Source organism: Aythya marila (assembly GCF_965140915.1).
Source record: "Aythya marila genome assembly, chromosome: 12".
NCBI lineage: Eukaryota > Metazoa > Chordata > Aves > Anseriformes > Anatidae > Aythya > Aythya marila.
Window position 1 is genome coordinate 8846476 of NC_139053.1, and position 25959 is coordinate 8872434.

General features: G+C 50.8%; 1 protein-coding gene across 4 annotated transcripts in view; it reads left to right on the forward strand.

The window, feature by feature from the left end:
• WDR59 (WD repeat domain 59) overlaps positions 1 to 25759 on the forward strand; it is a 47534-nt gene extending 21775 nt beyond the window's left edge. For 3 of the 4 annotated variants that reach the window (XM_082769852.1, XM_082769853.1, XM_082769854.1), the window contains exons 13-26: positions 1595 to 1719; positions 2442 to 2606; positions 3887 to 3982; positions 5455 to 5611; positions 6826 to 6895; positions 7049 to 7202; positions 15525 to 15658; positions 16973 to 17054; positions 19342 to 19454; positions 20530 to 20677; positions 20770 to 20842; positions 22841 to 22967; positions 23381 to 23523; positions 24353 to 25759. In XM_082769852.1, coding sequence (XP_082625978.1) covers positions 1595 to 1719; positions 2442 to 2606; positions 3887 to 3982; positions 5455 to 5611; positions 6826 to 6895; positions 7049 to 7202; positions 15525 to 15658; positions 16973 to 17054; positions 19342 to 19454; positions 20530 to 20677; positions 20770 to 20842; positions 22841 to 22967; positions 23381 to 23523; positions 24353 to 24588 — 1823 coding nt within the window. In that variant the 3' untranslated portion in view covers positions 24589 to 25759. Of the gene's footprint in view, positions 1 to 1594; positions 1720 to 2441; positions 2607 to 3886; positions 3983 to 5454; positions 5612 to 6825; positions 6896 to 7048; positions 7203 to 15524; positions 15659 to 15764; positions 15883 to 16972; positions 17055 to 19341; positions 19455 to 20529; positions 20678 to 20769; positions 20843 to 22840; positions 22968 to 23380; positions 23524 to 24352 lie in introns of those variants that run through there. The other variant, XM_082769855.1, reaches the window with a different exon arrangement.
• Positions 25760 to 25959: the final 200 nt, after the last annotated feature.

Consider the following 25959-nt stretch of genomic DNA (forward strand, 5'->3'; position numbering starts at 1 on the left):
AGGGCAGATTTTGCTGCAAATAGCATGACTTCAGGATCAATGCGCAAGCAAGTCCCTAGGTAGGTATTTCAGTCCTTTCTAGCCTAAAAGCTATTGTGGACTGTTGATTTCAGCAGCAGAGTCTCCGTGTTACATTAGTAAAGCACTTTGGGGGATCTTTGAAGAGAACAGGGCTCTGCAGATAAATCAGAAAGCCCCCCAGCTGTGTCGTCAGTATACAGCTGTCCTCACTGGTTGTTGCCTATAAAAGATCTTTAGGAATCTAGACAAATATGTGGGTTTCTGGGGATTAGAAGCTATTTGGAAGGGAATGGGGATAGAAGACAAAGAGAAGGCAGTGCCCATTTTAGGAACCTCAGAGGTGGCTTTTCAGTAAGCTATGTGGCGTCTTGAGGTAGAAATAATTATCTTCCCTCAGAGCCACTGATCTTCCTTTAATCCCTTTTCCAGCTCCCTATTGTGAAGTATATCTAAGCACTAATAAAATCACAAATAGGAATGAGTAGCTAAGTGTCCTACCTACCCAAATTCAGCAAACAACCGGGCAGCAATAAAGCCAGATATATTTGTCCCAGCAGCAAAGTCAGTGACTTTCAGGCAAAACCTGGTAAAGGATAGCTTTCTGCATTTCTTGTCTTTTTTTTTTTTTTTTTCTCCCTAAGAGTAGTCTGTGCAACATCAAGGGTGAGAATGACAGCTGAGTAAGTGGGACTTGCCTTGTGGCCTTGGGAACCACCATCAAAAGATATATTTGGCCTTCTTAGGAAAGGTTGCCACACGAAACCCCCTCCAGCAGGAGCTGCCCCTGTCCTAATGAGGTATGTCGCAAGGGTCAAGGCAAGAGCCAGGCACAACAACAGGCAGAGCCCAGTTCTTCCGAAACACAGTCCACTTGGCTATTTTAACCCTAATTTCTCATGTCCTGCAGTGCTTGCCTGGCTCTTTAAATCAGTCCTTTGTTTGAGGGGTTATTGTCCTCCTGAAAAAAACACTGACAGTGGAACTGGACGGTTAGATCCAGCATTTAAATGAGTCTTGAAGAATTACTCACTAGAGTGCTTTGCAACATTAAAAGCACACTGCTGCATCAAATGAATTAAACCTCTCCTAGGGCCAGAAATACCCTCGCCTCTCTCCCAAAGCCTTATTCATCAGATTGCTTTGGACACATTCCCTGAAAGCCACGAGCGGTGGGGTGTGAATCCCAAAGACCAGAGCTCCTCCTGGAGACTGCTTTGGCAGCTGGACCAAGAGGCTTCACTTCAGCTGTTTGTGACCCTGGCAGTATGGTGTGGGGAGGAAAAGGTGTCTCAGATGAGTAGAGACCAGACCATTTAGGGCTGTACAAAATGCAGGTGGCTTCTGTAACTTTCCTTGGAAACCAGCGTGCAGACAGGTTTGGTGTTTTTTAAGAGCAAGTCTCTGAAACCTGCCTCTAAACAGCAGCTGAGACCCTCCAGCTCGCAGGTCTCTGCCAGGTAAAACTCATACTTCAAGGAGCAGAGAAAAGCCTGCTCTCTTCGCTGCCTCCCAGCATTGCATGCCAAAGGTCTCCTGTAACTTGTCTCAGTCTGTTCTGCATCTCTCCTGTCAGCTTTAAAAGAAGACTTCCTGAATGACCTCCTGGTGGGGAAGAAGACAGACCAGCTGGGGCTGCCTCAAACGCTGCAGCAGGAGTTTTCGCTGATCAACGTGCAGATCCGAAATGTCAACGTGGAGGTAGGGAGTTTCCTTCTGCTGACTGGCTAGGAGGGAATGTGGGCAAGCTGGCTCATCAGAGCCTATCGAGGGGAACCCTTCTGCTGCAGTGACTGCTGCCTGTAAACAAGGTTTATTTTGAGCTGTCGAGATCTTTTTTGGCCGGGGGTAGCAGAAAAGAGGATAATCCCAAACACTGGGAGTGAGGGAGGCATTTCAGCTCAGCAAGTACCCTGGCACTGATCCCAAGAAGGCTGGACTGTGTTTTCCTCCCTGCCAAGACTGCAAAGTGACTTCTTCCAGTACATGGAGCTGATCTCATTTCAGCTGTTTCTGAACTTAGTCTGCTCAGCCCTCGCTCTGTCCCTCAGAGTACTGGGATGGGAGGCTTGAGGCACTGCCTGCCCTCTTTCCCCACCCCTGTGGTTTCACATCCTTCTGCATCTTTCTGAGACAGTGGGATGTGACCCTGGGTGGTGCCTGTTACTGGGCCTGGAGCCCTCCACAGCCAGGTGAAGTGGAGCAGCCTGGGCTGGCTGCCGTCTGCAGGAGCTGCAGGGCTCGCGGTGACGGCTGCTCCCCTCTGCCTGGGGTTTTTGCTGTCACTGTGTTTGCTGCCCTTGAGAACAGCATGACTTCATCTTACGTGCAGAGGAATCAGCCCCTCAGTGTGGATTTAAGGCACTGTGAGTTTAGAGGTCCTTGGAGATGTAACTACAGAGCGATTGCTTTCCCTCGCGCAGATGGATGCGGTGAATCGGAGCTGCACGGTGTCAGTGCACTGCGGCAACCACCGAGTCAGGATGCTGGTGATGTTCCCTGTCCAATACCCCAATAACGCCGCGCCGTCCTTCCAGTTCATCAACCCGACCTCGATCACTGCCTCCATGAAGGCCAAGCTGCTGAAGGTGTGTGTGGAGCGTACACGGTCTGTACAAATACACATGTGCTCGACACCTGGTGTCTAGATTCCTGACACAGTAAGACATCAGACCTTGATGAAGATATACCACAGACCACTGCTAGAACTAATATTTTGAAGCCCCTAGGGTGACGTATTTGTTGGCTTTGCAGCCCAGTATTTGCCTTCCTTCACTAATGCACTTTGAATGTGTTTTTCCCTGCTATTCTACATTCATGTAGAATACCATTCCTATCATCCTTCTTCTCATGCAGTTTCCCCCAATCCCTTAATAGACCAAATGACCATATAAGCATCCAGCTACAGAAAGTATGGTATTTCTGAGCTGGCATGTTGCTTCATGCTCGCCTCCACAAACTGTTTTAAAAACTAGAGAACTTTTTACACCAACCACACAAATTCCAGACCAGGTGTTTGATCATCTGGTATAGAAAGTCCTACTGCTGCTGAAAGCCCTTTCCAGCAACAAGAGCTGCTCTCTCTTGCCTTCTATAAACACAATAGGAGCAACAACCTTGATTTACCCTAGGACCACAAAGAAAGGGTGAGGTTGTAGGCTGTTTCCTAAATTAAAACAGATACATGGTAGAGATGTAGGGGTAGAGACATACAGTGCTGTTGTCTTTGGGCTTATAGTCACTGAATTTTGCTGTATTCCCCTCAGAGCTTGAGGGGAATACTTTGTGTCCTCCTTGGTGAGAGGAAATGTTTTTTTCCTTTTTTTACTGCGCTGACCATGTGGAATGGTCAGCATCTGAATGGAAAGGGATGATGAGAAATTGCTCTTCAAGGGGAGGAAGCAAAACCAGAGATTTCTAAGTGTTTGAGCACCTCAGTCTTTAATGCTTTGATCCCCCTGAGTCTGACAGTGCTGTGTTCTAGGGTTGCACTGGCTACCTTGATAGCAAATTCAGCCTCAGGCTTAGGTCCAAGCCTGCATATCAGGTAAATGGATCGATTTGGGTTCCTTCTTGAAAGAGATGGATCCAGTTTGCCACAAACTGGTATGGAATGTATGGGTTACAGTAATACAGAAGCCCAAATCCTGGATTAGAACCCAGGTGACCCTTCAGAGCTCTGATGAAAGCTCAAGGCAGGCAGCACATCAGTGCAACCCACTCCAGTGTGGCTCCAGTAGGTGTTCTGGGATGCCTCTGGCCCTTCAGTCTCTGCAGCCTGGTAACTTTGCTGCTCTGCAGACAAAAAAAGGATGTGGGAAGGTGTGGAAGTAACCATGATTCAAGCTGCGTCTTGTTTGTATTCCAGATATTGAAAGACACTTCTCTGCAGAAAGTGAAGCGGAACCAGAGCTGCCTGGAGCCCTGCCTGCGTCAGCTGGTCTCCTGGCTGGAGTCTGTTGTGGTATGGAGAATTACATGGGCTTTCTGCCCTAGTTTGTTGTCTTCTCCCACATCCCACGCTTCTGACTCTGCAGTGAGAGTCCGGCCTCATTAGATGTGTAAATAGACCCCTGTGACTGGCTGCTACATCTGTGTTAGCACTAGTGGTTAATGTTGAAGAAACCTGAGTGGGTGATTAGATGCATTATTTCTGAAAATCAGGCCCTGAAGGTTTGTTGCTTTGGGGAGCTCTGAATGCTCACTAATATTCAGGTCAGCAGGAATTATGGGGAGTTGGAGCATCACAGCAGCTCCAGAAGCCAAGCAGTGCATGGTAGCTTCCCAGCTCTGAGTAGATCCTTGACTGCCAGGGCATGGTTGTCAACTGTGAAAGAAAATAAGTTTTCAGGGAGGCGATGGATTCATTCTTGTCTGAAAGGCAGTGGCAGATGTCTTTACCTCCTCAGTTCCAGCCAGAGATCCTGCCAGTCCTATTCTAAGGTCTTTAAAGCTGTGAAAGTCTGTTGTTTTTTCTTTCTTTTTTTTTTTTTTTTTTCTGAAGCTTCGTGCTAAGGTTTTGTAGGGATGATACTGCGGGGAAACACAAGTCCCACTCTGCCCTTAGCTGAGAGATCTGTGATACCTACTCAGCATCCCAGTGTCAGGTGTTAGGTCTGTGTGTGGGTGCAGTGTGCCAGAGTGGGTGTTTTCAGCATTCAGGAAAAGATTAGAGAGGTTCCTCAGTTTTCTTTTTGAAGAGGCTTTGTTTATTCATCACAAATAAGGAGTGTTTTTTTTTTTTGTTTTTTTTTTAACATGGAAAGCTGAATTCTGTTTAGTTTCAGCAGTACTGTTGTGAGTGGGAACTTCTCACCACTTGTATGGAAATTAGATGATTTGAGCCAGATGCTGCTGCCTTTACAGCTGTGGTCTAAAGAAATTCTTTAGCTTATCCAGATAAATGCGGATTTCTGCTAAAATTCCTCTGGACAGGCTTGAGGTCTCCCAGTTGCTCATACCTGGCTCACACCACCTGTTTTCCTCATTTAAGGTGCCCAGCCTGTTTTTGACACCCCCACAGTTGTGTGGGTTGTAGAAGTATTCCTCTTCAAGGAGACTTTGTCTCGCTTGCATCATGGAGGTGTTGGGTTTAGCTCAGCTCCCTGTTTTGTTCTTAGGAGCCATATCTGGAGTCTGAAGGTCAGATTTTCTATATAGCTTTCCCCTGAGACCAGTTTTTCACCCTAGCTGAGCTCTGAATTTCAGCACAACTGTGGTGGGAGAGATCAGAGTGCAGAGCAGCACTTTGCTCACAGGTACACATGCCTGCAAGTGCCTTTGCAGCCAGAGCAGTAGCCATGCTCTGTGCTTGATCTGCTTCAGTTCAAAGGGGAGGCACCTGCCCCGAGGCTGCTTGGCACTAGGATACCCAGTGGTTTAGTGGTTTCCTTCCTGTGGCATCAGGAGTGTGATCTTGGGTACCTCCTGTTTCAGAACCAAGAGGACAGCACGTCCAGCAATCCCTACGCTTTGTCGAACTCCGTGACGCCCCCGTTGCCCACGTTCGCCCGGGTCTCCAACGCCTATGGCTCCTACCAGGACTCCAACATCCCATTTCCACGGACCTCGGGAGCCCGGTTCTGTGGTGCAGGTCAGCCCTGTTGCTGATACATTACAACAGATCTCAGGGGAACGGTCCCTTTAGTGTCTAGGGGAACACTCAGGCCTCTGAACAAGATGAGGTTTTAGTTGCTGCCATGCAACAAGCAAGAAACCCTACTAAAGTAGCAATATTGTGATAAATTTATAGGTAATGAGCCTAGTTAGCAACTGCATACATGGTGTTGCATGTAGAATTTTAGGATCTGGAAACCCAGGACTGAATTAAGAGGTGGCCCTTGGCCTGAGGCCTGCCAGAGGTACTGACACACCTCTTTTACAGAAGACTGGGAGTAGCTTTTTTCCTTGCCCATTTCCCTCCTACCAGCATCAAACTGCTGGACATACTCTCAGGCTCTCAGGCCTTCACAAAATTCCTGCGATTTTGGACTCAATTTACCCCCTTGCTGAATAGGTATTGTTGTTATTAACTACTCTTTTATCATTCTGCACCCTCTCCCTTGTCCCAAATAGCTTTTCCAAGATAACTGGGAAACTTCCCCTAAATGAGTGATGGGGTACAGTTGTGTCCAGGCTTCCAGGAGAGTGTATATGTTGCAAAGACCCTTAAAAAAGACAGGTTAAGGTCTGAGAAGAGGTGTTAAGTTTCACTGTGGTGTTTCAGATGCAGGCATGGCTCTTCTGTACCTAACAATTTGAGCATGTTTTGAAAGCTGCTTTTCCTATAGGCCTCACCAAATTCCCAGCAGAAGTAAAACAGTAATATTGCTTTGAATAGGCTCAGTGAAACCTGCTAAGTCCTGAAACTCTTGTAGTGGAGTGGGTGGCTGAGGACACTTGAGATGCCAACAAATGGGGTAAAGCCTGTGAGAGTGCCTGGAGTTGGCCTCAGATGGCTCAGGTTATCCTTTTGAAGAGAAGAGTCATAGCAGCTCTCAGGGTTCCTCTGTATAGCTGTGTATCGCTGCACTTGCCTCTGTAGTATCACTGACAAATTCTGGTGAAGAGTTAAAACACAGAAGTACGTGTGTTTGCTCCTTTTCTTCTACCATCTCGTCTCTAACACGTGGTGTTGGTGCTTATAAAGCAGTCAGCTCAACAAAACGTGCTCTTTAATGGGTTTGGAAGAAGTGGATTTGGGTTGAGAAACACTCAGAGAAATGGATGAGCCCCCTGCTCCTTGATACCACCCCGGGCAGTCTGCTCCTTGTCACGGGATCTTTATGCTGTGTCCTGTCTCTGCAGGGTACCTGGTGTATTTCACGAGGCCCATGACCATGCACCGTGCCGTGTCCCCAACAGAACCCACACCCAGGTGAGTACCTGGTGTTGTAGCTGAGGTCTGCCTGATCTTTGAACTGCCAGCCCTCAGAAAGAGTGAAACAGCTTGGGTTAGCGGTGTCATTCTGAGCCTCCAGAGCACCGTGGTGGATGTAAGCTCCTGCTGAAAGCTTTCCCTTGTTTCTAGGTCCCTGTCAGCTTTATCAGCGTACCACAGCGGCCTCATTACCCCAATGAAGATCCGCACAGAGACCCCAGGCAATCTGCGTTTGTACAGCGGGAGCCCTACTCGCAGCGAGAAGGAGCAGGTCTCCATTAGCTCCTTCTACTACAAAGAGAGGGTAAGTACCGGGCCAGAAAGCCTCTCCTAGCACTTCAGCTGTTATGACTTGTGTTCTCTTTGTACGGCTGAGAGCATTGCTGGTAACAGAAGTTTCATATTCCTCTCAAGAAGGCATCCTTTTATAGGCAGCTCTCTAAAAATGTCACGTGGCTTTATCTCCTGTTAGTAACCTCTTTGCCGATCCAGCCTTTGACTTGCTTATTTTGATATCTCTCTAGACTGACCATCACAGCTTCCTTCAGTACATTACACTCTCTCCCTTTGCATTATGTAGAGTTAAGATCTCACACTTGAAGCTGTAGTCTCCAGATAAGTACATGTAGGCCACTCTTTTTCTCTGTTCTCCCTGATGTATGTAGCTGCAGAGGGCTCTGTGAAGCTTATCAGTAACCTCTCCTGAATTACGGGGTGTATTTGGCTCATTTCTGTTACAGGTGTCTCTTGCAGGGATATGTGCCTCTGGACTACTTTAAACAAAAATCATCCCTATATGTTTCTCCAAAGAACTTCCAATCTATGTACCTCTGTTTTAGGCACAGGTCTTGTTACCATTGCTGTTTACAAGCAAGGCTTTGGGGGAGAGAGGATTGTTCCCTTCCAGGGCACGGGGAGGGTGCAAAAGACCACTTGGTAATTGTAGGGTGGCTGCAGGGTAGTTCTGAAGCAGTCGATGGCCTGATGTGCCTGGAGCAGATGCTGTGGGAGTAATCAGCCGTGCAGCTTGCTCTGAGACAAACTCCATGTGCTTCAGCATGGGGCTGCTTACAAAAATACGGTAAGCTTCCACTTAGAGCCTGAAAAATTCAAGGCATATAAGCAGTTTGCCCACTGTCTGTGGTGAGGGCACACACCTCACATCTGCTGCAGCAAGGGAGAGCTTCCAGGTACCCAGCAAAAGTGAAGAGCTACCCACACTCTGCTGCGGTGGAGCTCAGGAGCTCCTGTCACGGGAGCAGAAGGGAAATCACAGCCTTGAGCTCTCATTCTCCCTTGGTGCTGAAACAGGTCTAGGTTTTCCAGTAGTCCTGAACACGACAGCCGACCCCTCTGGGATTGTGTCCTGCGTATGTAACGTGAGTTAGTTCTTACACACACCAGGCATGGGGAGAGGCTCTGCTCCTGGTAGAGTTTTGCTTCCATACAGATCCCAGAAGACTCTGGGAGTTCGCATTCTAGTGATTTTTATTGCCCCTCCCCAGACTTCTTCTGATGAGAGGAGAAAATGGTGCTGACTGGTACAGGAATTACAGCCTGTTCCAGGCTTTGCAGGAGAGTTTATTTAAAGAGCTACCTCTGTCCTCTGCAGCGTGCTTGTCTCTGACACGCAGCTCTCTAAGATGACAGACAAGGCTAAAAATAACGTGTGGAAGCAGCTTGGTGCAATTTCATGTGACCTGTCTCCCCAGTCCGCGTATTGATGGTGACAAGATTTTGGGAGGGGTGGATCTAGAGAGTAAAGCATGTGTGTTGCCACGTCTGCTGAAAGCCAGGGAAAATTCCTTCCCTGTCCCTGTGCCAGGCTGCGTCCTCACACGCTGGGTTGGAAGAAGGGTAAGGGCCCTAGCAGAGAGCTAGCTCAAATGTTCCTGCAGATGGAACAGATCAAAAAACCTCACATCTCCCTTCAGCAGAGGTTTTCTGACTCTTTGGGAGTTGATGTCCCAGCCTTTGTTAAATCAACGCTGAATATTCTTATGGCATTTCATTGTGAGGATTTTAAGGCATAAAAACCCCAGAGTCTGAGTCTTGGGAGCTCTGAAAGCTTGGATTTCATATTTGCATTAAATAAAAGTTGAAATTGTGCAGTAAACTACCAAGTTACGTAACTTCAGCCTCTAAACTGAGTTTGTCAGACATAACCAAGTATTTAAACTTAAATCCCATGCCGCAACCACCATTAACTAACAAATGGGATTTGTGCATTGCCAGACAGGGAATGTGTCATGTCCCCATAAAAGCAGGGGAGCTGCTGAGCCTAGCAGAGATCTCCTTAGTAAACCAAAATGAAACTAAATGTGACGTTCAGCCCTTCTGTGCTCATTTAAATGTGTGTGTATGTATATATACACACGTATATATCTTTCTCACATTATTCATGCATGCATGCTCCTCCTTTCTTCCTTCCTACAAAAAAGAAATCAACAAAAACTAAAAAGTAGTAGTCTAAAAAGCTAGTAGTATAGAAAGCAGCAGAAAGGAGAATCTGCATTTATACTGTGGCAATGCCATCAGTGTTTCAAGCCTGGATTTCTCTTAAAGGCAGTGCATGGCCGTGGTTTTCTCGCTCCAGTGAAAGGGTTGTGCTGGCGGGGACCTGGGCACTGCTCAGCCTTGCCTAAGGGACAGCCATGCCCACGGCTGGTGCCTGTGGTGTCCTCACGCTTCTGTCACGGCAGAGCCTGGAAGCTGCTGCTGCTTCTCAGGGCTTCCCTCGGGCTTTGGCTGCTTGCAGCCCTCGCAAGCTCCACACGGGGGAGCGGAGCCACGAGTCCCAAGGGCTGGCAGCAGCGGCTGCCTACAGGAGAGCAGGGCTTAGTGGGGTGACTGAGCTTAGTTTTGCTTGCTCTCCACTAAACTGAAGTTCCTTCTGCTAATCCTTTTCGCCCTCTCTTGCGAGATGCAGTGGAGGAACACGTAGCACAAGGCTGCAGCCTTCTCTCTTTCTATGGGGCCATGCAGTCCTCAGACAGAGCCTCATCCTGAGCTTCTCCCAGTGAGCTGCAAGGGAAGGCAGAGGCTCAGGCATGCCTGATGATGAGGACTGCCTGTCATCAGCTGAAAATAAATGCGAAATACATTGCACACAACACAAATAACCCCGTTCTTCCCCTTTTTATTGTGTTGACTCTTCCAGAACTCTAACAAATAATCTTTGTCAGGTGAGCCCACAATGATGTGCTTTGAGAGATCCAGTTTATTGTTATAATCCTGCGCTGAGTGCTTAATGAAATATCTGCAGGTTCGTAATGAAAGCCTACTTTTGGAGCTGTTCTGCATGGTCAGTCAGTGAACTTGATTGCTCACTCAACCCAAATGAGTTCCTCAGGTACAGGTCTCTGGGTACAGGTCTCTGCATCCCTTCTAATATCCTGCCGCTTGTCTTTTATTGCTTTCGAAATGAAAGTGAACAGTTGCAGCAGGTTCCAGTGAACGAAGTCCTGGAGGATGCTGGATGTTAAAGGGATGGCTGAGCGAGCAGGAGGGTTTGTTTAGCTTGCTGCAGATTTCCGTGTCAGAGAGCTGGGTTAAAAATGGTGCAGCTGGGGTCGCACTTGGCTGCCTTCCTCTTCAGCCAAAAAGAGGAAAACTGGCTAGAGCCGGAGCCTGGCACGTGGGGCAGCGTGGTGTTGTCCTCTCTGCTGTCACATCATGGTGTGAACAAGGACACACGCCTGTTGGGGTAGTACAACTCCATGTGGGAGACTGTTCAGGGTTGAGATCACTGAAATCTTCCCTCCAGCAGCCCACATTTTGCCGGGTCCATAGGTGCAATATAGTGCAATTGTGCGTGGATGAAAGCGGGGTCTCGGTTTGGAATTGTCCACTGTGTAACAGAACCATGGGGAATAGTATCTTTTACTCTGCTGGTTCAGGGCACTTTTCGTTTCCAGTTTATTTACCTTTGTCTTTAATTTTCTTGGTGTCTTTCTTCCCTTTTCCTGGGTATAATGTTTTCACATACAGATGTCTCCTCGCTCTGCCCGGCGACGTTGGTCCATACAAGCAATTAACGACTTCCCGGTACTGTGCGCTGTGCTAATACTGTCCTTGATATTACCCTGTCTTCTGCCCAAGGGCCCAAGAATAAAATGCCACCTGCCTGCCTTTGAGTAACCTGCACAGAGGTGGGGGACTTGCACTCCACATAGGGTTTCAGGGGGAGCAAACGCAAGTGTAAGTGGACAGGAGCAGACACAAGTTCAAAGGGTACAAGTACTGACTCATGACATGCCTATTTTACCTGGCTTAGCAGCCAGGAAAGGATGCCAAGGGGTAATTTGAGGTGTAAAAAAGGATCGACCCCTAAGAAGCAGAGTGTGCGCTGCAGAGGAGTTGAACGATTATTATGCAGCATCAACCAGCTGAGGAGGGTGACACTAGAACACCTCATTTCTGAAAAAGATGAAGCCCTTCTGGAGAGGGAGGAGTTGCTGGAAAATAATATCAAGGAGCAGCAAGCTGCTGGCATGGCACTGTTTAAGAACTGCGGAAGAAACAAACTGGTTGAGCTGCTGATAACGATCTGTCATCTCAATGAAACGAGCATGTGCGATGCACCAGAAAGTCTTATTTCCTGGAGTGGGATTTCTCCTTAATTTGTGAGCCCTTAGAATCACACCACCTGGCTGGTACTCCTTCCTCCTGCCACCTGCCCTTCCAAGTCTGCTTTGACAAGTGTTTTCCTTTAGTCAGGTCCACAAGTCCCTCAAGCTTGAACATGAATGTCTTGATATCAGCGTTGCTCAAGCTGTGCTGCAAATTTGGGCAATTACTGTCACATCAGTCATCTGCCAAGCACAGGCAGAGCTTAGAAAACTCCAGTCTAAAGATGGTCTCTTTAGGTCTGATGCTGTGAACTTTTTTCACGGCTGTTCACCTTCATGCTCTCTCCTCACAAGACAGCAGGGAATAAAATAGAATCCTGTAACACCTAATTTAACTTGGTATAATAGGATCAAGCCTTCCTAATTACAAGAACCCTAAGACTATACTAGCAAGTAATAGGTGAAAGAAAACAGAAGTAATTTACTTGACTCCAGAGGCTTTTTGTGAAGAGCTAATGAAATGTGAGGAGTGGAGGCAAGGAGCAAAGTTCTGTCTTGGATTAAGAATTGATTGAAAGAGGAAGGAGAAAAAAAAAAAAAAAAAAAAAAAAAACAGGAAAAGAACATGCTAGTTTTTGATGTGGTAAATGGTGGTGCACCCAGGGCCACAGTTTAATTTGCTTGCCCCACTGGCTTGGAAGGAAGAACACCTGGTGAAGAGATAAAGTTATAATTTTATGTAACGTATACTTAAAAAAAATGATACATGGGGCAGTCAAAGCCTTGAAATACTGATTGTGTTTGTGGATAACCTTGGGAAGAGTCTAATCGTGCTCTCCTAAGTTGGCACTGGTGCTCAAGGCGAAGACACAGGGAAGAAAAAGAAATATTCCTGCTTTGGGACACTTGATTCAAAAGTGCCTCAACTTTTTTGCCTGTCTGTGGAAGTAGCCTGGTACTGTGGGAGATGCTGTGAATAGTAAACGTTGATTATTTTGAAGATAAAATCCAGGCAGTGCTGCATGACCTGCACAGGGGAGTTAAGCTGTAGGCAGTTGTTCAGAATAAAGGAACGCACAGGAAGGCAGCGATTTTAAAATCATGTTTAAAAAGAAAAGCCTTAGAAGCAGCTTGAACCTGACTTTGAGCTGGTTTCACTCTTTTATTTGGTACATACCCTCACGCAGCTTCACTTCTGGCATCGAGCCTTTTCCTTTTGGTCTGCAACCTTGCCCTTCGCCTTACTGATGTGAGTTTCTACCCTGAGATTTGGCATACACTGATGTGAAACAGGCACTGGACGTTTCATGATCCTCCTTAGGGCACCTCCTGCCTCGGCAGGACCCAGAGGCGCACGCGCCCCGGCTCGGCATCCTTTCCAGCAGGCATGCAGCATTTCGTACCGACTTCTGCTGAGTACGCACTGACGGTGATGGTTGCTGCGAAGCAGTTGGTGGCTTATTCTTGGGCTGTCTGTTTTCTACGTGTAACCCATTTACTGCCATCGTTGTCACCTCGGATTGCAGCAAATTGCAGCCTTGGGTATGGTAGCGCAGGTGCAGGCTGGCTTCTTTAGTCGTCGTTCAGTGCTGTTCCCCGCTGTCACCTCCAACCCCATGACTGTCATCAACGCTCTGGTTTCTTTCCTTCTGGTGCTCTGAGGAGCTGATGAGTCTTAATTTACTATCACCACCGCTGTTTTCTTCCTTTTCTCCCTCTCCTTAAGCTCCCAGGAGCAGCTGGGTAGATGCAGTTCTCCCTAGCGTGGGCTCTAGGTTGCAGAAAGCCAGTGTCTGCCCTCCTGTCACTAGTTAGCTTGGTGCACGCATGCTGATTTCTGCTCCAGCCACTGTGCTCCCTGCTCCCCTCTGACCTGTGCTCCAGCCCCTAGGAAGAGGAACGTCTTCTGCCCTGCCCTGACGCCTGCCAGCCTCTGTGGCTCCTTTGGGTAGTGGGAGATCCTCCTGGGAGACGACTTGGAGCAGAAGGGAGAGAGGAAACCTTGTGGTGGACCTTGGCCGGGCAGACCCAAGCTAGAGCTCTCCTTGCCTTTGGTAACTCCTGCTGAAAGTGTTCCAGTGCAGCCTGGTGGAGAGCAATCCCTGTAGCGCTCCAGTAGTCACGAGGTTCAAGCTAGAACTTGCCCTGCTGTCAGAGGTAACGAGCTGTACTTCATCACTGATGTTCCCGTGCTTCTGATGGTCATTTTCTTTCTGACACGTAGCTGCTGTAGCTCACTGAGGCAAATTGTTAAAACCAGTGAGACGTTTTTCATGGTGGCTGTCCACGTGGCTGTAGGATTTCTATGGTCAATGGTCACAGCAGCGTAGTACCAGCAGGGCGTGTGGCCCTTGCCTAACCCTGCTCCTGTCGCTGCCCCAGTAAAGAATCAGGGCTTTCCTTTCTGCTAACAACCAGGCAGTGCTAGGAGGAAGGAAGCAGGAAGATTTTGTTGCGAGTCCAGGTTTTGGAGGGGCTCTGATGCATCTAGTGTCTTCATTTGTCTGGTGCTATGCTAACAGCAAGCGGTGGAAACCATTCGTGGGCTCTCTTTTCCATTCTCATCCTCATTTGCTGTCATTCTCCAAAAAAAAAAAAACAACCCACAAGTGCCTGTGGAAAGTGGTATGTGTTGTCCGTGTTTCCAGTCTTTGAAATACTGTTGGGAGGCTCTTTCAGTCGGCTCTGGCGGGAGCAGGCTGAATCTGTCCCCAGTAACAGGGCAGGGAACCTGCCTCGCTCGGAGGTGGCCAGGTGCTCTCCAAATCACCTGCAGAGCGCGGCTCTGCCCCTGCAGGCCTGGCTTCGGATGCCTGCTGAGATGCAGCACGAATGTTGGCTGCTGATGGGCCGTGCTGTGAGCAGCCTGGCAGCTCTTCCAGCGTGGCATGTCCTTGTGCTGGGGCTCCCAAGCTTTGCTCCCGTGTTTTTGGCAGCATCAGCAAGTCTTTGCTGCACACTGGTGGCATTTGGCTGCCCCAAATCCTTCATCACGGAAGGGGCAGCAATATTTCCAGGTGTTACCCCAAGAGGTGTTGTCTGCCCAACGGTAAGAGAGCATTTTAGACTTCTAGGGGATGCTTCTGTATAGGAGCATCGGCACCTCGTGTCAGTGAGGGGACTTGCCACAGGAGAGCAGCATTGCGAAGCATCCGCTGCTTTCCTAGGAGCCCTGCAGAGCAGCCAGAGCTTCCCTCGTGGAGCTCCGGTGCCTGCAATGCTGCTGCACGTCCTTGTCCCTCCTCACCGGCCTCCTGGAGCGAGGAGAGGCCACGATGAGAAGCCAAATACCCTGCAGGGCATCGTAAGGCCAAGGGAGCTTTATGCAGCTTGGCATGCGGATGGCCTCCGTGTCCATTACGGGGAGTATTTGGGCTCCTGGTTTTGTTCCCCTGTGTCGATTCCTCTCCTTTCTTCTCCCTTCAGCCTCATGTCCTGAGCCAGCCATAAATAGCTGCAAACCTGGTAGCGAGGGGTTGTTAGGAAAGCGTGGGCCCTGCTTTATCACCTGCCGTTTGTGTGGAGCTGCTGATAAAGCAGGAGAGGTGGGAGCCCTGTCCTGGTGCTAAACAGGACACAGAAAGAGGAGAGCAAGAGTCTGGACCTGTGGGCTTGCCCTGAAGCTGAGGGCAAGCAGAAGCTGCTCCCACGTGTCTGTGTGCTGAGCGCTGGCTGAAGTCAGCGGTGGTCTGTGTGCAGAGGGTTCCCAGACCCCTAATGAGGGTGATAATTGAGCCGTCCTCCTGCCAAACCCTCCTGGGTTTGATTGGCATCCCGATGCTGATTCCTTCTCGTATTGGCTTTCACAGGGGAACTCACAAAATGCTTTTTGAGTGAGTTTGACCTTGAGCTCGCTGCCTTGACCTGCTTTTCACTCCCTACAGATGGAGATGCTTGTTCTCCTGGGCATGTCATGGATGTTTTCCAGGGTAGCACAGAGCCTTCTGAGAGGCAGGTTTGGGTGCTGCTTGCATTGTTCCTCACCCTAGTGCATTGTTCCCCGGCCCGAGAAGCCTGCTGTCCTCCCCGGTAACACGCTGCCATTCGTTCTGCAGAAATCCAGGAGGTGGAAAAGCAAACGAGAGGGGACAGATGCCAACAACCGACCCATCAAAGCCGCCGGAAAAGTCATTATACAAGATATTTCCTGCTTGCTGCCCGTGCACAAGTTGCTGGGAGAGCTCTACATGTGAGTATCAGCTTGGGATCCTTTCCCAAAGGAAAGCAGCTGTCTTTGGCATTGCTGTGCTTTAATGCTTCGAGTGTTTGAATGTTTCCGTACCTTCTTCCTTTAGCCTTGTCTTGCTGCTTTCTTGTGGTGCCCCTCTCCCCCCGTGAGAGGAGACTCGTCTCCTAGAAATCTGAAAAGCGTGGTGGAAGGAATTTGTGGTGGCGTATTGTATGCAGAGGCTGAACTGGTGCTCCAGCATCATCTCTGCAACTCTTAGAGGTTTGGTTCTTTGTAAGCTAGAAAGAGAAGTTATTGATACTAATTATCTCTCAAATCTTAAAGATTATCTCTTAAATCTTGACGAACTCCGCAGTTCAGTGCACAGATTTAAAAAAAATCCCAATAAATGCATATTCTCATGCTCTAAAACTGCTCTTGGCTCGTAACGATTTTTAATTTCAGAAGTATTTGGAATGCCTCATTCCCTCGGAGACCTGATTATACATGCATGCCAGTGTCTGTGCAGCAAGTTCTCCTACCTTAATGAAAAGGATGGAGAAGTTCTGGGTTTTGTTTATGTGTTTATAAACAAGGAGCGCCTTTTCCCAAAGTGTCTAATTCAGATAGCAATAAAATCTCTTTTTGTGAGTTTTTGCTTCCTTAGCATTGGTAATGCTGGCTGATCCTTCACCGTTTTCACTCTGTAAACATGCAGGGAAGAAGCAGGCTGCCCTTCTTAAAGGAGGCAACAGAGGAGGAAGAAAATCTTCCTTCTCCCTTTTCTGTATTATTAAAATGTTCATATAAATGTTCTTTAAAAAGTCCTCATGGAACTTTCTTCTCTGGGTATCTCATTTGTAAAGAGGCTGAGCCTTTCCGATTTGCTGTAAGATCTTCAGCAGTAGAAATTCCAAGAGTCCAAGTCTGCAGCTGGGTCCCTGCAGTCGAGCAGAGCAGGCCAGCAGGCTGGCTGGGAACAGGACCACGCATCTGGTGGCTTCTAGGGACAGGAATAACTCTTGGCTTGGTGGTGTTCTGCCACAAGTTGGATCCCACATCCTCGTGGAAGTGGTGTCTTGGGACCAAGCTAGTTTGGAGCTTGATAAATTAGCAGTGTGCTAGGGAAGGTGAACGGTGGGGTTGCCAGGAGGATGGCAGTGATCCCTGGAGAACAGCAGAGGGCAGGATGGGATCCTCGTCGTGCTTGCAGTTTCAGATTGATCAGCAGGTTCCGGACTGCTCGCTGCTGCCAGAACCACATCACCCCCCCATCACCCCACCTCTGTGGGTACCACGCCGACCAGAGAGCTCATCTATCTGCTTGCTTTTCAGACTGAATGTGAATAATATCCAGGAGACCTGCCAGAAGAATGCTGCCTCCGCCTTGGCTGTTGGACGGAGGGATCTCGTGCAGGTATTGTGTTGATTCAGACCTCTTTCTCAAACTGCTTGTGCTGTCACCTTGATACCCGAACAGCCAGCTGGGCTCAGCACTTGTTCCAGGGAGTCTGAAATGTTCAACAAACCGAGGCTTTTGGACCAGCTGCAGGGGTGCTCTCTACCTCCTTGCTCTTGGCATCGAGAGGTCCCTTCCCAGGGCTGCCAGCAGGGTCTTGCACACGTTTCAGGGTGTTCCTGCAGGCAAAGCTGGGGATGCAGCCCGCTTTTGAGCCTGCAGAGGAAGTAACAGTGCACAAAGCTGCCTGGCTGCTGCTCGTATTTTCATCGGTGGTTTTGCCTTACGTAATCATTCCCGTTGTAATTAGCTCAGCACTCATCCGCACTGGCACTACGTGCTAACTGCAGCTAGCTTCTCCCCAAGAAGAACCTGAGCCCAGAGACCCCAGCTTCAACGAGTAATTGGAGAAAAATGCCCATTTTGGCCAGTCTCTTGCCGTGTGATCAGCCCACAGCAACAGGCAGAGCTTTTGCCAGGAGCTGGCTGTGGCTGGCACTGCCAGGGGAGCCTCTGCACCTCTCCTGAGCTTTTGGCTCCCCCTAGCTCTGGGCAGGGAACGGCCAGAGCTTTACCTGATCTAAGCAGAAACCAACTCAAGCTGTTGTCTTGCTGTCAGGTTTTTAGCTTCATGGTGGGCTCAGCTAGAGAGAAGGTAGGTCTGGTAACCCCTGTGCTTCATTTTGCTGTCTGGTTTGCCTGGAGGACCAGAGCTTTGGTGGAATAACTTCAGTAGGACTTTTCTGATATCTGTTTCTTGCTTTGTTGTTCCCTGGCCCGTTGTTGTGGTTTAACCCAGCTGGCAGCTAGACACCACACGGCCGTTCGCTCACCCTCCCCACTCCCTCTATGGGATGGGGGAGAGAAAAGGGAAAGTGAAGCCTGGGAGTTGAGATAGAGACAGTTTATTTAGACAGGGAAATAACAGTAACAATAATAATAATAATAACAATAACAATAATGATGATAATAGTACTACTACTAATAACGTGTACAAACAAGTGATGCACAATGCAATTGCTCACCACCCACTGACCGATGCCCAGTCTACCCCCAAGCAGTCAAGCACCCCCACCCCGGCTAGCCACCCCTATATATTGCTCAGCATGACCCCAGATGGTATGGAATACCCCTTTAGCCAGTTGGGGTCAGCTGTCCTGGGTCTGTCCCCTCCCAGCTTCTGCTGCACCCCAGCCTGCCCGCTGGCAGGACAGAGCAAGAAGCTGAAACGTCCTTGGCTTGGTGTAAGCACTGCTCTGCAGCAATTAAAACATCGGGGTGTTATCAACACTCTTCTCATCCTAAGCCAAAACATAGCACCCTACCAGCTACTAGGAGGAAAATTAACTCTGTCCTAACTGAAACCAGGACACCCGTGTAACTCCAGCCTGTCTTGCAGCTTGCCTTGTTCATGGCATTCATGGAGACGTGAGCAGTGCAGTTACATAGAGACTTGTTCTGTAGCAGTGTGGGAAGTGACGTCTTTCCAGGTTCCTTTCTGTGCTGTCTTGTGCTCAGGTCTGTCCTTGTTTCAGTTTCTTTGCTCAGTTTCTCTCCAGCTCACAGTGAGCAGCTGTAGGATTATGGTTGCTGGCTGCTCTTCTGGGTACTTGGAGCACTTGCATTGTCCCCCCAATCCTCCTGTGTCATCAGCTCTGGTTGTCTCCTCTGATTTGTTGTCTTTCCAGCATCACACTCTCTTTCCTTTCCTGTTTTTTTTATGCCCAACCAGCAACTTTGATTTTCCCTGGCATACCATGTTTTACTTGCTCCATTTTAAAAAGGCACAGCACAAAAACCAGTCCTAGATTTGATGCAGTCGTATGCCATCAGTGGTACTGAGACTGAAAAGGGGGAACTGTTTCCAGAGTAAAGTAAAGGGAGGTGAATGAAGAAGAAACGTGGCATGTGAGAAAGTACTTTATCAAATTTAAACCCTTTTGTGGTTTGTGAACATAAAGTGAACTAACAGGTCTGTTTAAACTCTCCTGGTAAACTCTGAGGAAGAATAGTCTATGGTTTAACCCAGTCTTAAAGCAAGTGGGACATGGAAGGCTTCAGCTTTGTGTTATTCTTGATATAATTTGTCACACTGAGGCTGGAACTGCTCCCTCTTGGTTTTAAAACACAATAAATTAAAAAATGCCATTAATATTTATCTGCGAGTGAATCTGTGCACACCTATACCCTCGCAGTCTGGCAGTTTCTAATTGTAGCTTTGATGTTTTTCCTTCCTGTCTGCCAGGTTTGGTCACTGGCCATGGTAGCCACTGATCTCTGTCTTGGACCGAAGTCTGACCCAGATTTGGAGATACCTTGGGCACAACATCCATTTGGACGTCAATTACTGGAGTCCCTGTAGGTCTCTGAACGCTGGGGAGGGACTGGGAATGGTTGCTGAAGCAGAGGGAGCCCTTCATGACTATGTATGTTGTACGGCATCATTTCAGCCTTGGCGTGGTGCCACACCTTGTCTTTTTTTCCTCTCTCAAGCCCGAGGTGCATCAGGACGGGAAGTGTGTTTATGCAAGTATGTTTATGACACGCAGGAGGCAGCATTTGGCCTCCCGTCAGGCATCCGGGTGTCCCTTGGCTGGCGTTGAGCAATAGCCCAGGTGCAGCTGGAGCTCTGCTTTGCAGCGTGCCTGCGGTGCCTGCCTTAGGAGGAGAGATTTGGGGTTTCTGCTCCCCACCTCCTAAATGATCGCGTTGGCTTGGTTCACCTTCAAATTCACTGCTGCCATTCCTGGGAAATCACCCCCCTGGTCTCAAAGCCAAGTGCTAGCCACAAAATTCTTCCTGCCAGTGAATCTGTTTAGGAGAGAGAATTACTAGTAATTAACTGTCTGCTGATCCGTCCCACTGGGAGACGCAGGATTTGTGTGCTGGGCTTTGCATACCACGGCTTGACCTAGCTCCCTCCTGCTGGGCAGCAGCGGCGGAGGGCAGCACGGGAGCTTTGCTCTCAGCCTTCAGAGCAATCCAGAAACTTCACGGCGATCCAGAAGACCTGCTTTTTGAGGGTTTTTGCCTCGGGGTCTGAACGCAGGATGCTTGTGGGCAGAGGGTCTCGTCAAAAAGGCGTTGTGGCTCGGGGGGAGTTTAATGGCTCCAGCTTGAACAGCCACGAGTTCTGCAGGCCTCGTTGAAGCTGCACAGAGCTGGGGTAATCAGGCCCGGAGTGCTGCTGGATTGCCAAAGTTCCCAGCTTTCCCCCACCTGTTAGGCCGTGCACGTTTCAGGAGGAGGACTATGCTCCTGGAAGGTGTGGCAGAAGATACAGCCCAGGCCTGCAGAGCACACGTGCCTCCCGTGGGCACCGATGTGCCCAAATCGATTCAGGCAGCAGGCTTGAAGTTCGTTGCCTTGGAGTCTCAATGCTTTTGCTGCTGACCTCTGCCCAGTCTCATGCTCTGCCTCTCTCGTTTCCCAGGCTGGCTCATTACTCACAGCTCCACGACGTGCAGACCCTGGCCATGCTGTGCAGCGTGTTTGAAGCCCAGTCCCGGCTCCAGGGCTGCCCGAATTCCTCCGGCCCCTTCCCTCAGCGTGCCTCCAACCTGGCCTCCCACAGCCGATACGTATGACAGCCATTTCTTTCCCCTTTGTCTCAGATACCTTTGAACATCTCTCACATAGATGACATGATTTCCTCTCCTTTCCCCCTCAACAGCCCAGCTTTACGTCCTCCGGCTCCTGTTCCAGCATGTCAGATCCTGGACTTGGCACCGGAGGCTGGAGCATAGGTACCAAAACCTGGGGAGTGGAGAGAGGAATCCGCCTCCCTTCTGGCCTAGGTCTTAGACGGCTCCTGTGTGGGGGAAGGAAGGGAGTTAGCACTGGCTGTGACTGCCGATGTGCTCTGCCCCAGCAGCTTTCTGCACCTTGGGTGTGTGCTGCAGCTCTTTGGCTGGAAGTGAGCACGGCTTGCAGTAACCGTGTTGGTGGTCCCACAGTCCTGCTCCTTCTGCCTCTGGGCTTTGGAGAAATTGCCACAGCCCCTATAGACATGCTGAGCTGGGGGAAAAAAAAGCCTGGCTCTTTGCAACCTCCCTTCAGTAGTTTCTGGACATTGGTCGAGACCTTCCCTGAGCTCCCTCTTCTCCAGGATCAGCAGTCCCAGCTCTCTCCGCCTTTCCTCATAGGAAGGCTTCCTCATAGCCTTTCCTGCAGTCCCTTAATCACCTCTGTTACCCTTCTCTGGACTCTGCAATAAGTCCATGTCTCCTGGACCTGGACCCAGCACCCCAGTGCTGAGCAGAGGAGCAGATTCACCTCCCTTGACCTGCTGGCAACGCTCTGGCTAATGCAGCCCAGGACACCAACGCCCTTCTTTGTGGCAAGGACACATTGCTGGCTGACGTTCAGCTTGGTGTCCACCAGGACCCCCAGGTCCTTGTCTCAGCTGCTTTCCAGCATGTCCTGGTGCCTGAGGCTGTTCCTCCCCAGGTGCAGGGCTTTGCATTTCCCTGTTGAGCTTTGTGAGGTTCCTGTTGGCCCATTTGTCCGGCCTGTTGCTGTCTCTCCGGCTGGCAGCGCAGCCCTCTGGCATATCAGCCGCTCCTCCCAGTTTCGTGTCATTAGTAAACTCTCTGCCACATCATCCAGACCATTAATGAAGACGTTAAACAGGACCAGACCCAGTGTTGACCCCTGGGGCGCAGCGCTAGTTACTGGCCTCCAACTAGACTTTGTTCCCCTGATCACCACCCTGTGGGCTCAGCTGCTCAGCCAGTTCTTAAACCACCTCTCTGCTCAGCCAGCCCGTGCTCCGACAGCTCCTGTGAGGATCTGATGGGAGACAGGGTCAAAAGCCTTACTGGAGTGAAGGTAGACAACACCTATCCACCTGCTCTCCCCTCGTCTGCCAAGCCAGTTATTTTATTGTAGAAGGCTATCAGGTTGGTCAAAAGTGACTTCCCCATGAGGAATCCGTGCTGACTGCTCCCCATGCTTTTCTTGTCCTTCCTGTGCCTGGAAATGGTTTCCAGGATTAGCTTCCTTGCCTTCCCCAGAACTGAGGTGAGGCCAATCAGCCTGTAGTTCCCTTTGTCCTCCTTCCTTTTTTTTTTTCGAGATAGGAGTGACGTTTGCTCTCCTCCAGCCTTCTGGCACCTCTCCAAGGTGCCACAGTCATTCATCGATCACCCAGAGCGGCCTTGCAGTGTCATCAGCCAGCTGATGCCACGGGATTCGGGGTGACAGTCATCCCTCTGCTTCCTTCTGTGCCTGGAGAGGCAGCAGCGGTGGGGAAGGCTGGCTTCTTGGTGGCCCTGGTGACATTTCCTGCTGATCCATGAAGCTGTCAAAAACCAGCCATTCTCCAGGGTGACGGGGTTGAAGCTGGGAGATGGGTGGCCTTGGGGCAGCATCGGCCCCGTTAGCAGCAGCTCTGTACCCTTCCAGAGCCTTATCGAGGCATCTTTGACATGGGAAAGAGTGGAGGATGGGGGTTAACTTAACGGGGCGGTGATGTTGTCTTGGAGCAGCTATTAGCAGTCGTCTCCCTGCCTCCAGGGCAGGACCTTGCTACAGAGGCCCCTTTACGTAAGAGCAGCCGGGTGATGGGAATCTTCCCTCCTGGGAAAGAGGAGCCCAGGCCTGCTGGGGTTAACGTTCCCATGCGCTCTCCAAGGGGTTGCCCCAATACTTTTTGTCTGGAGAGGAAGGCCGGAGGGATTCCTCCCTGTTAGTTTTATGGGGTTTTTTTGCGGGGTGTGCTCACAGCCCTCTGGTGTCTGCAGCCAACAAGGACGCGGAGCAGGCATCCACGCCCTGGTGCGAGTCCTCGCCGGATGACTTCCGATACGGCAACCTGCCCTACCCCGACCCCCGGGAGCGTGAGAAGGACCAGCACGAGAAGAACAAACGGTAGGTGGTGGCGTGCCTCGGGGCGCTCGGCTGTAGGGCTCTGTGCCCGAGCAGGCTGGAGGGGTGAAAGCAGGAGGGGAGCAGCAAGCCTGCTCCTAGACCTCTCCATTTAGGTTGTAACGTGGATAAAAGCATCATAGTGCGGGTCAGTCTGTTGGGATTGCATCTGTGCACCTATAAATGGCTGTGGTGGGTGCCCCAAGGGGTAGTCCCCCCATTCAGCATGCCCTTGAGGGCAGAACAAGCACAGGGCAGCCCCGTGGGTGTTCAGCAATGTTTCAGCAACGCGTGGCAAGCAGCCTGCTGCTCGCCCGGCGATGCGAGCGGGTTGTGTAGCCACTGCTGGGAAGAGGATTGCAGCCAGAGTCCCTGAGAGCACATCGTGCGGGTGACAGCACCGTTTGTCCCTCTAGGCTCCTGGACCCTGCCAACACTCAGCAGTTTGATGACTTCAAGAAGTGCTACGGAGAAATCCTGTATCGCTGGGGGCTGCGGGAGAAGCGGGCCGAGGTCCTGAAGTTTGTCTCCTGTCCTCCTGACCCCCACAAAGGAATTGGTGAGTGCCTGCCGTGCCTTGTGTTGTCCAGGCAGGGTCACGGCTCTGCCTTGGGGCTCGGGAAGGTGCAGGCAGCGTGATGAAAATACCCACTGCCCTGCCCAGAGGTGAGCTCTGCCAGCACACAGCGTTAGCTCGGGGTGGCAGTGAGGTTCGCAGGTGCTGGTGCAGTGACCATAGGCTGTCACGTCTCCTGCAAGGCTGAAAATTCCTCCCAGGCCTCTGGGAGGAGAGGCACTGGGAGAAGAGACGTGGTGAGGGGTGCCACAGGAGCAGTGGCTGCTCGCTTGGCTCTGGTTGCAGCCTCTCCTCGTCATGTGGGATGGGCAGAAACTGCAGTGAAAACGGGTGAGTTCGGGCACTGCCACTGCTCCTCCTTGGCTGGCAGTCAGGACATCAATACTGCTGACCGAGCGTGCCCTGTGCTCCCCACGATAAGAAACAAAGGCTGTTCCTGTTCTCGGTTACACTTTAGAGAGCTGTGAGGCAGATGAGAGCAGCGGGAAGCCTTCCTCTCCACAGTGCGTCCCAAGCTGGAAATCTGGCACGTTCCCACCACACAGCCCTTGAGCTGCTGGGCCAGCGAGCCGACTGCCCTCCTCACTGCTGGCCGGTGTCTTGGCTCCTCTTCGGAGACCAAACTGAGATCCATGAGACACAAACTGTCCTCCCACCCCGAGGAGGATCCCTCCGGGGCTGATTTGAGGCAGATCTCTTGGGCGGTGGGCTCAGGGCACTCATCTGTTGAGCATGGAGCTTTATGTGGGATTTCTTTGCCCCCGTTGCCACCAGCACTAACTCTTGCTCTGGATTTCCTTTCTCCCCGCAGAGTTCGGTGTGTACTGCAGCCACTGCCGCAGCGAGGTGCGGGGCACCCAGTGCGCCATCTGCAAGGGCTTCACCTTCCAGTGCGCCATCTGCCACGTGGCCGTGCGCGGCTCCTCCAACTTCTGCCTCACCTGCGGCCACGGCGGCCACACCAGCCATATGATGGAGTGGTTTCGCACGCAGGAGGTGTGCCCCACGGGCTGCGGCTGCCACTGCCTGCTCGAGAGCACCTTTTGAGCCGGGGGGGGAGAGCAGGGCACGCCACGAACTGGGTTTGATGTTTAATTCCCAAGCTCTGCCCCACGGTGGCTGGGGATGCTGCAGGGACGGCGCAGGACCTCCCGGCGGTGCGCTGCAGGGACGTTTCCAAGTGCTTCCACTCTTCCTGCGCTTCCCGGGCTGCTTTCAGACCGCTGTGACCAAACTCCTGGCCTCCGTTGCTGGCGATGGATGCCAGGCCACAGAAACCAACTGCTCCTGCAGGAGGGCGCGTGGCAGGGGCGAGTCTCTGCTGGGCTGAGGAGGAATTAAAAGGTTCCTTTGGAAAGCACTCAACGGGCAGAGCTGAATTCGCTCCAGCTAGGTGGTGCCTTTGTAGGGGCCCCAGAGTGATCAAAAGAGTCTTCTTCACACACTTCATACAGAATTAATTTGATTACAGAAATAATTTGCAGGCAGCAGTGAGCTCGACGGGCTAACTGCACGCCGTGCTCGGAGAGTGACTGTGCTCAGAGCTCCCCAAGCGCCAGGGTCCTGATTCTGAATGTCTGTTTACATCATTTAGGTTACCCCATAAAGCAACAGCGTGACACTGTGCTTTTCAAGATGATTTCCTAAACGGCTTCCTCCTTGCTGGGCAGGAGCTGCAGCTGGTGTGAAAAGCCCAGCTCCGCGGCCAAAGTCCCCGGGGTTTAGCTGCTTTCCTCCGGCACTTTATTACCCCGCAGTGTCTCCGGGCTTGGCTCAGGCAGGGCGGTGCAGTGCACTTTAGCTCGCCTGTCCCTGCCTCGTCCCTGCCTCATCCTCGTGGCTGGGAGAGGCAGCTGCCTCCCCGGGGATCTGCACCCCGCGTCCCAGCCCGGGTCTCCTCCCGTGTAGGGCAGCACCTGGGGGCATTTTGGAAAGCCTCGGCTTCCTTCTCAAGAAGACACGGGGAGGACACTTGCTCCTTGCGGCTTGTTTTAGCTGGGGGGGAAGTGATGAGTGATTTGGGATGAGTTGCTGCAGTGACGGGGTCAGGGAGGCAGCAATTTCCAGGGGAAAAGGGGTTTTAGAAGGGCACGGGAGGTAAAAGGTTTGTGATTTTCATCCCCGTGGAGCTTCAGTTTGCTAACATCCCGCTTTGATCCCTCTGTTTGGGGCTGCACCTGCACATTGTTGTGCACCTGCCTGAAGTTACACACATAACATGCACAGCCCCTGCCCCTCCTCAGCAGCCTGCACCCTCAGCTTTGATTTTGGGCAACTGTGGGGCCAGGACGAGCCCCATGCCAGCACCCACAGGGGTGAGCTCCTGCAGGGGCGCGAGCAGGCTCTGTGTGAACCATTAAAGTTATTTTCCTAAGAGCTGTCCGCACCGAGCTGTGCTCGCTCTCCACGAGGAGCCCA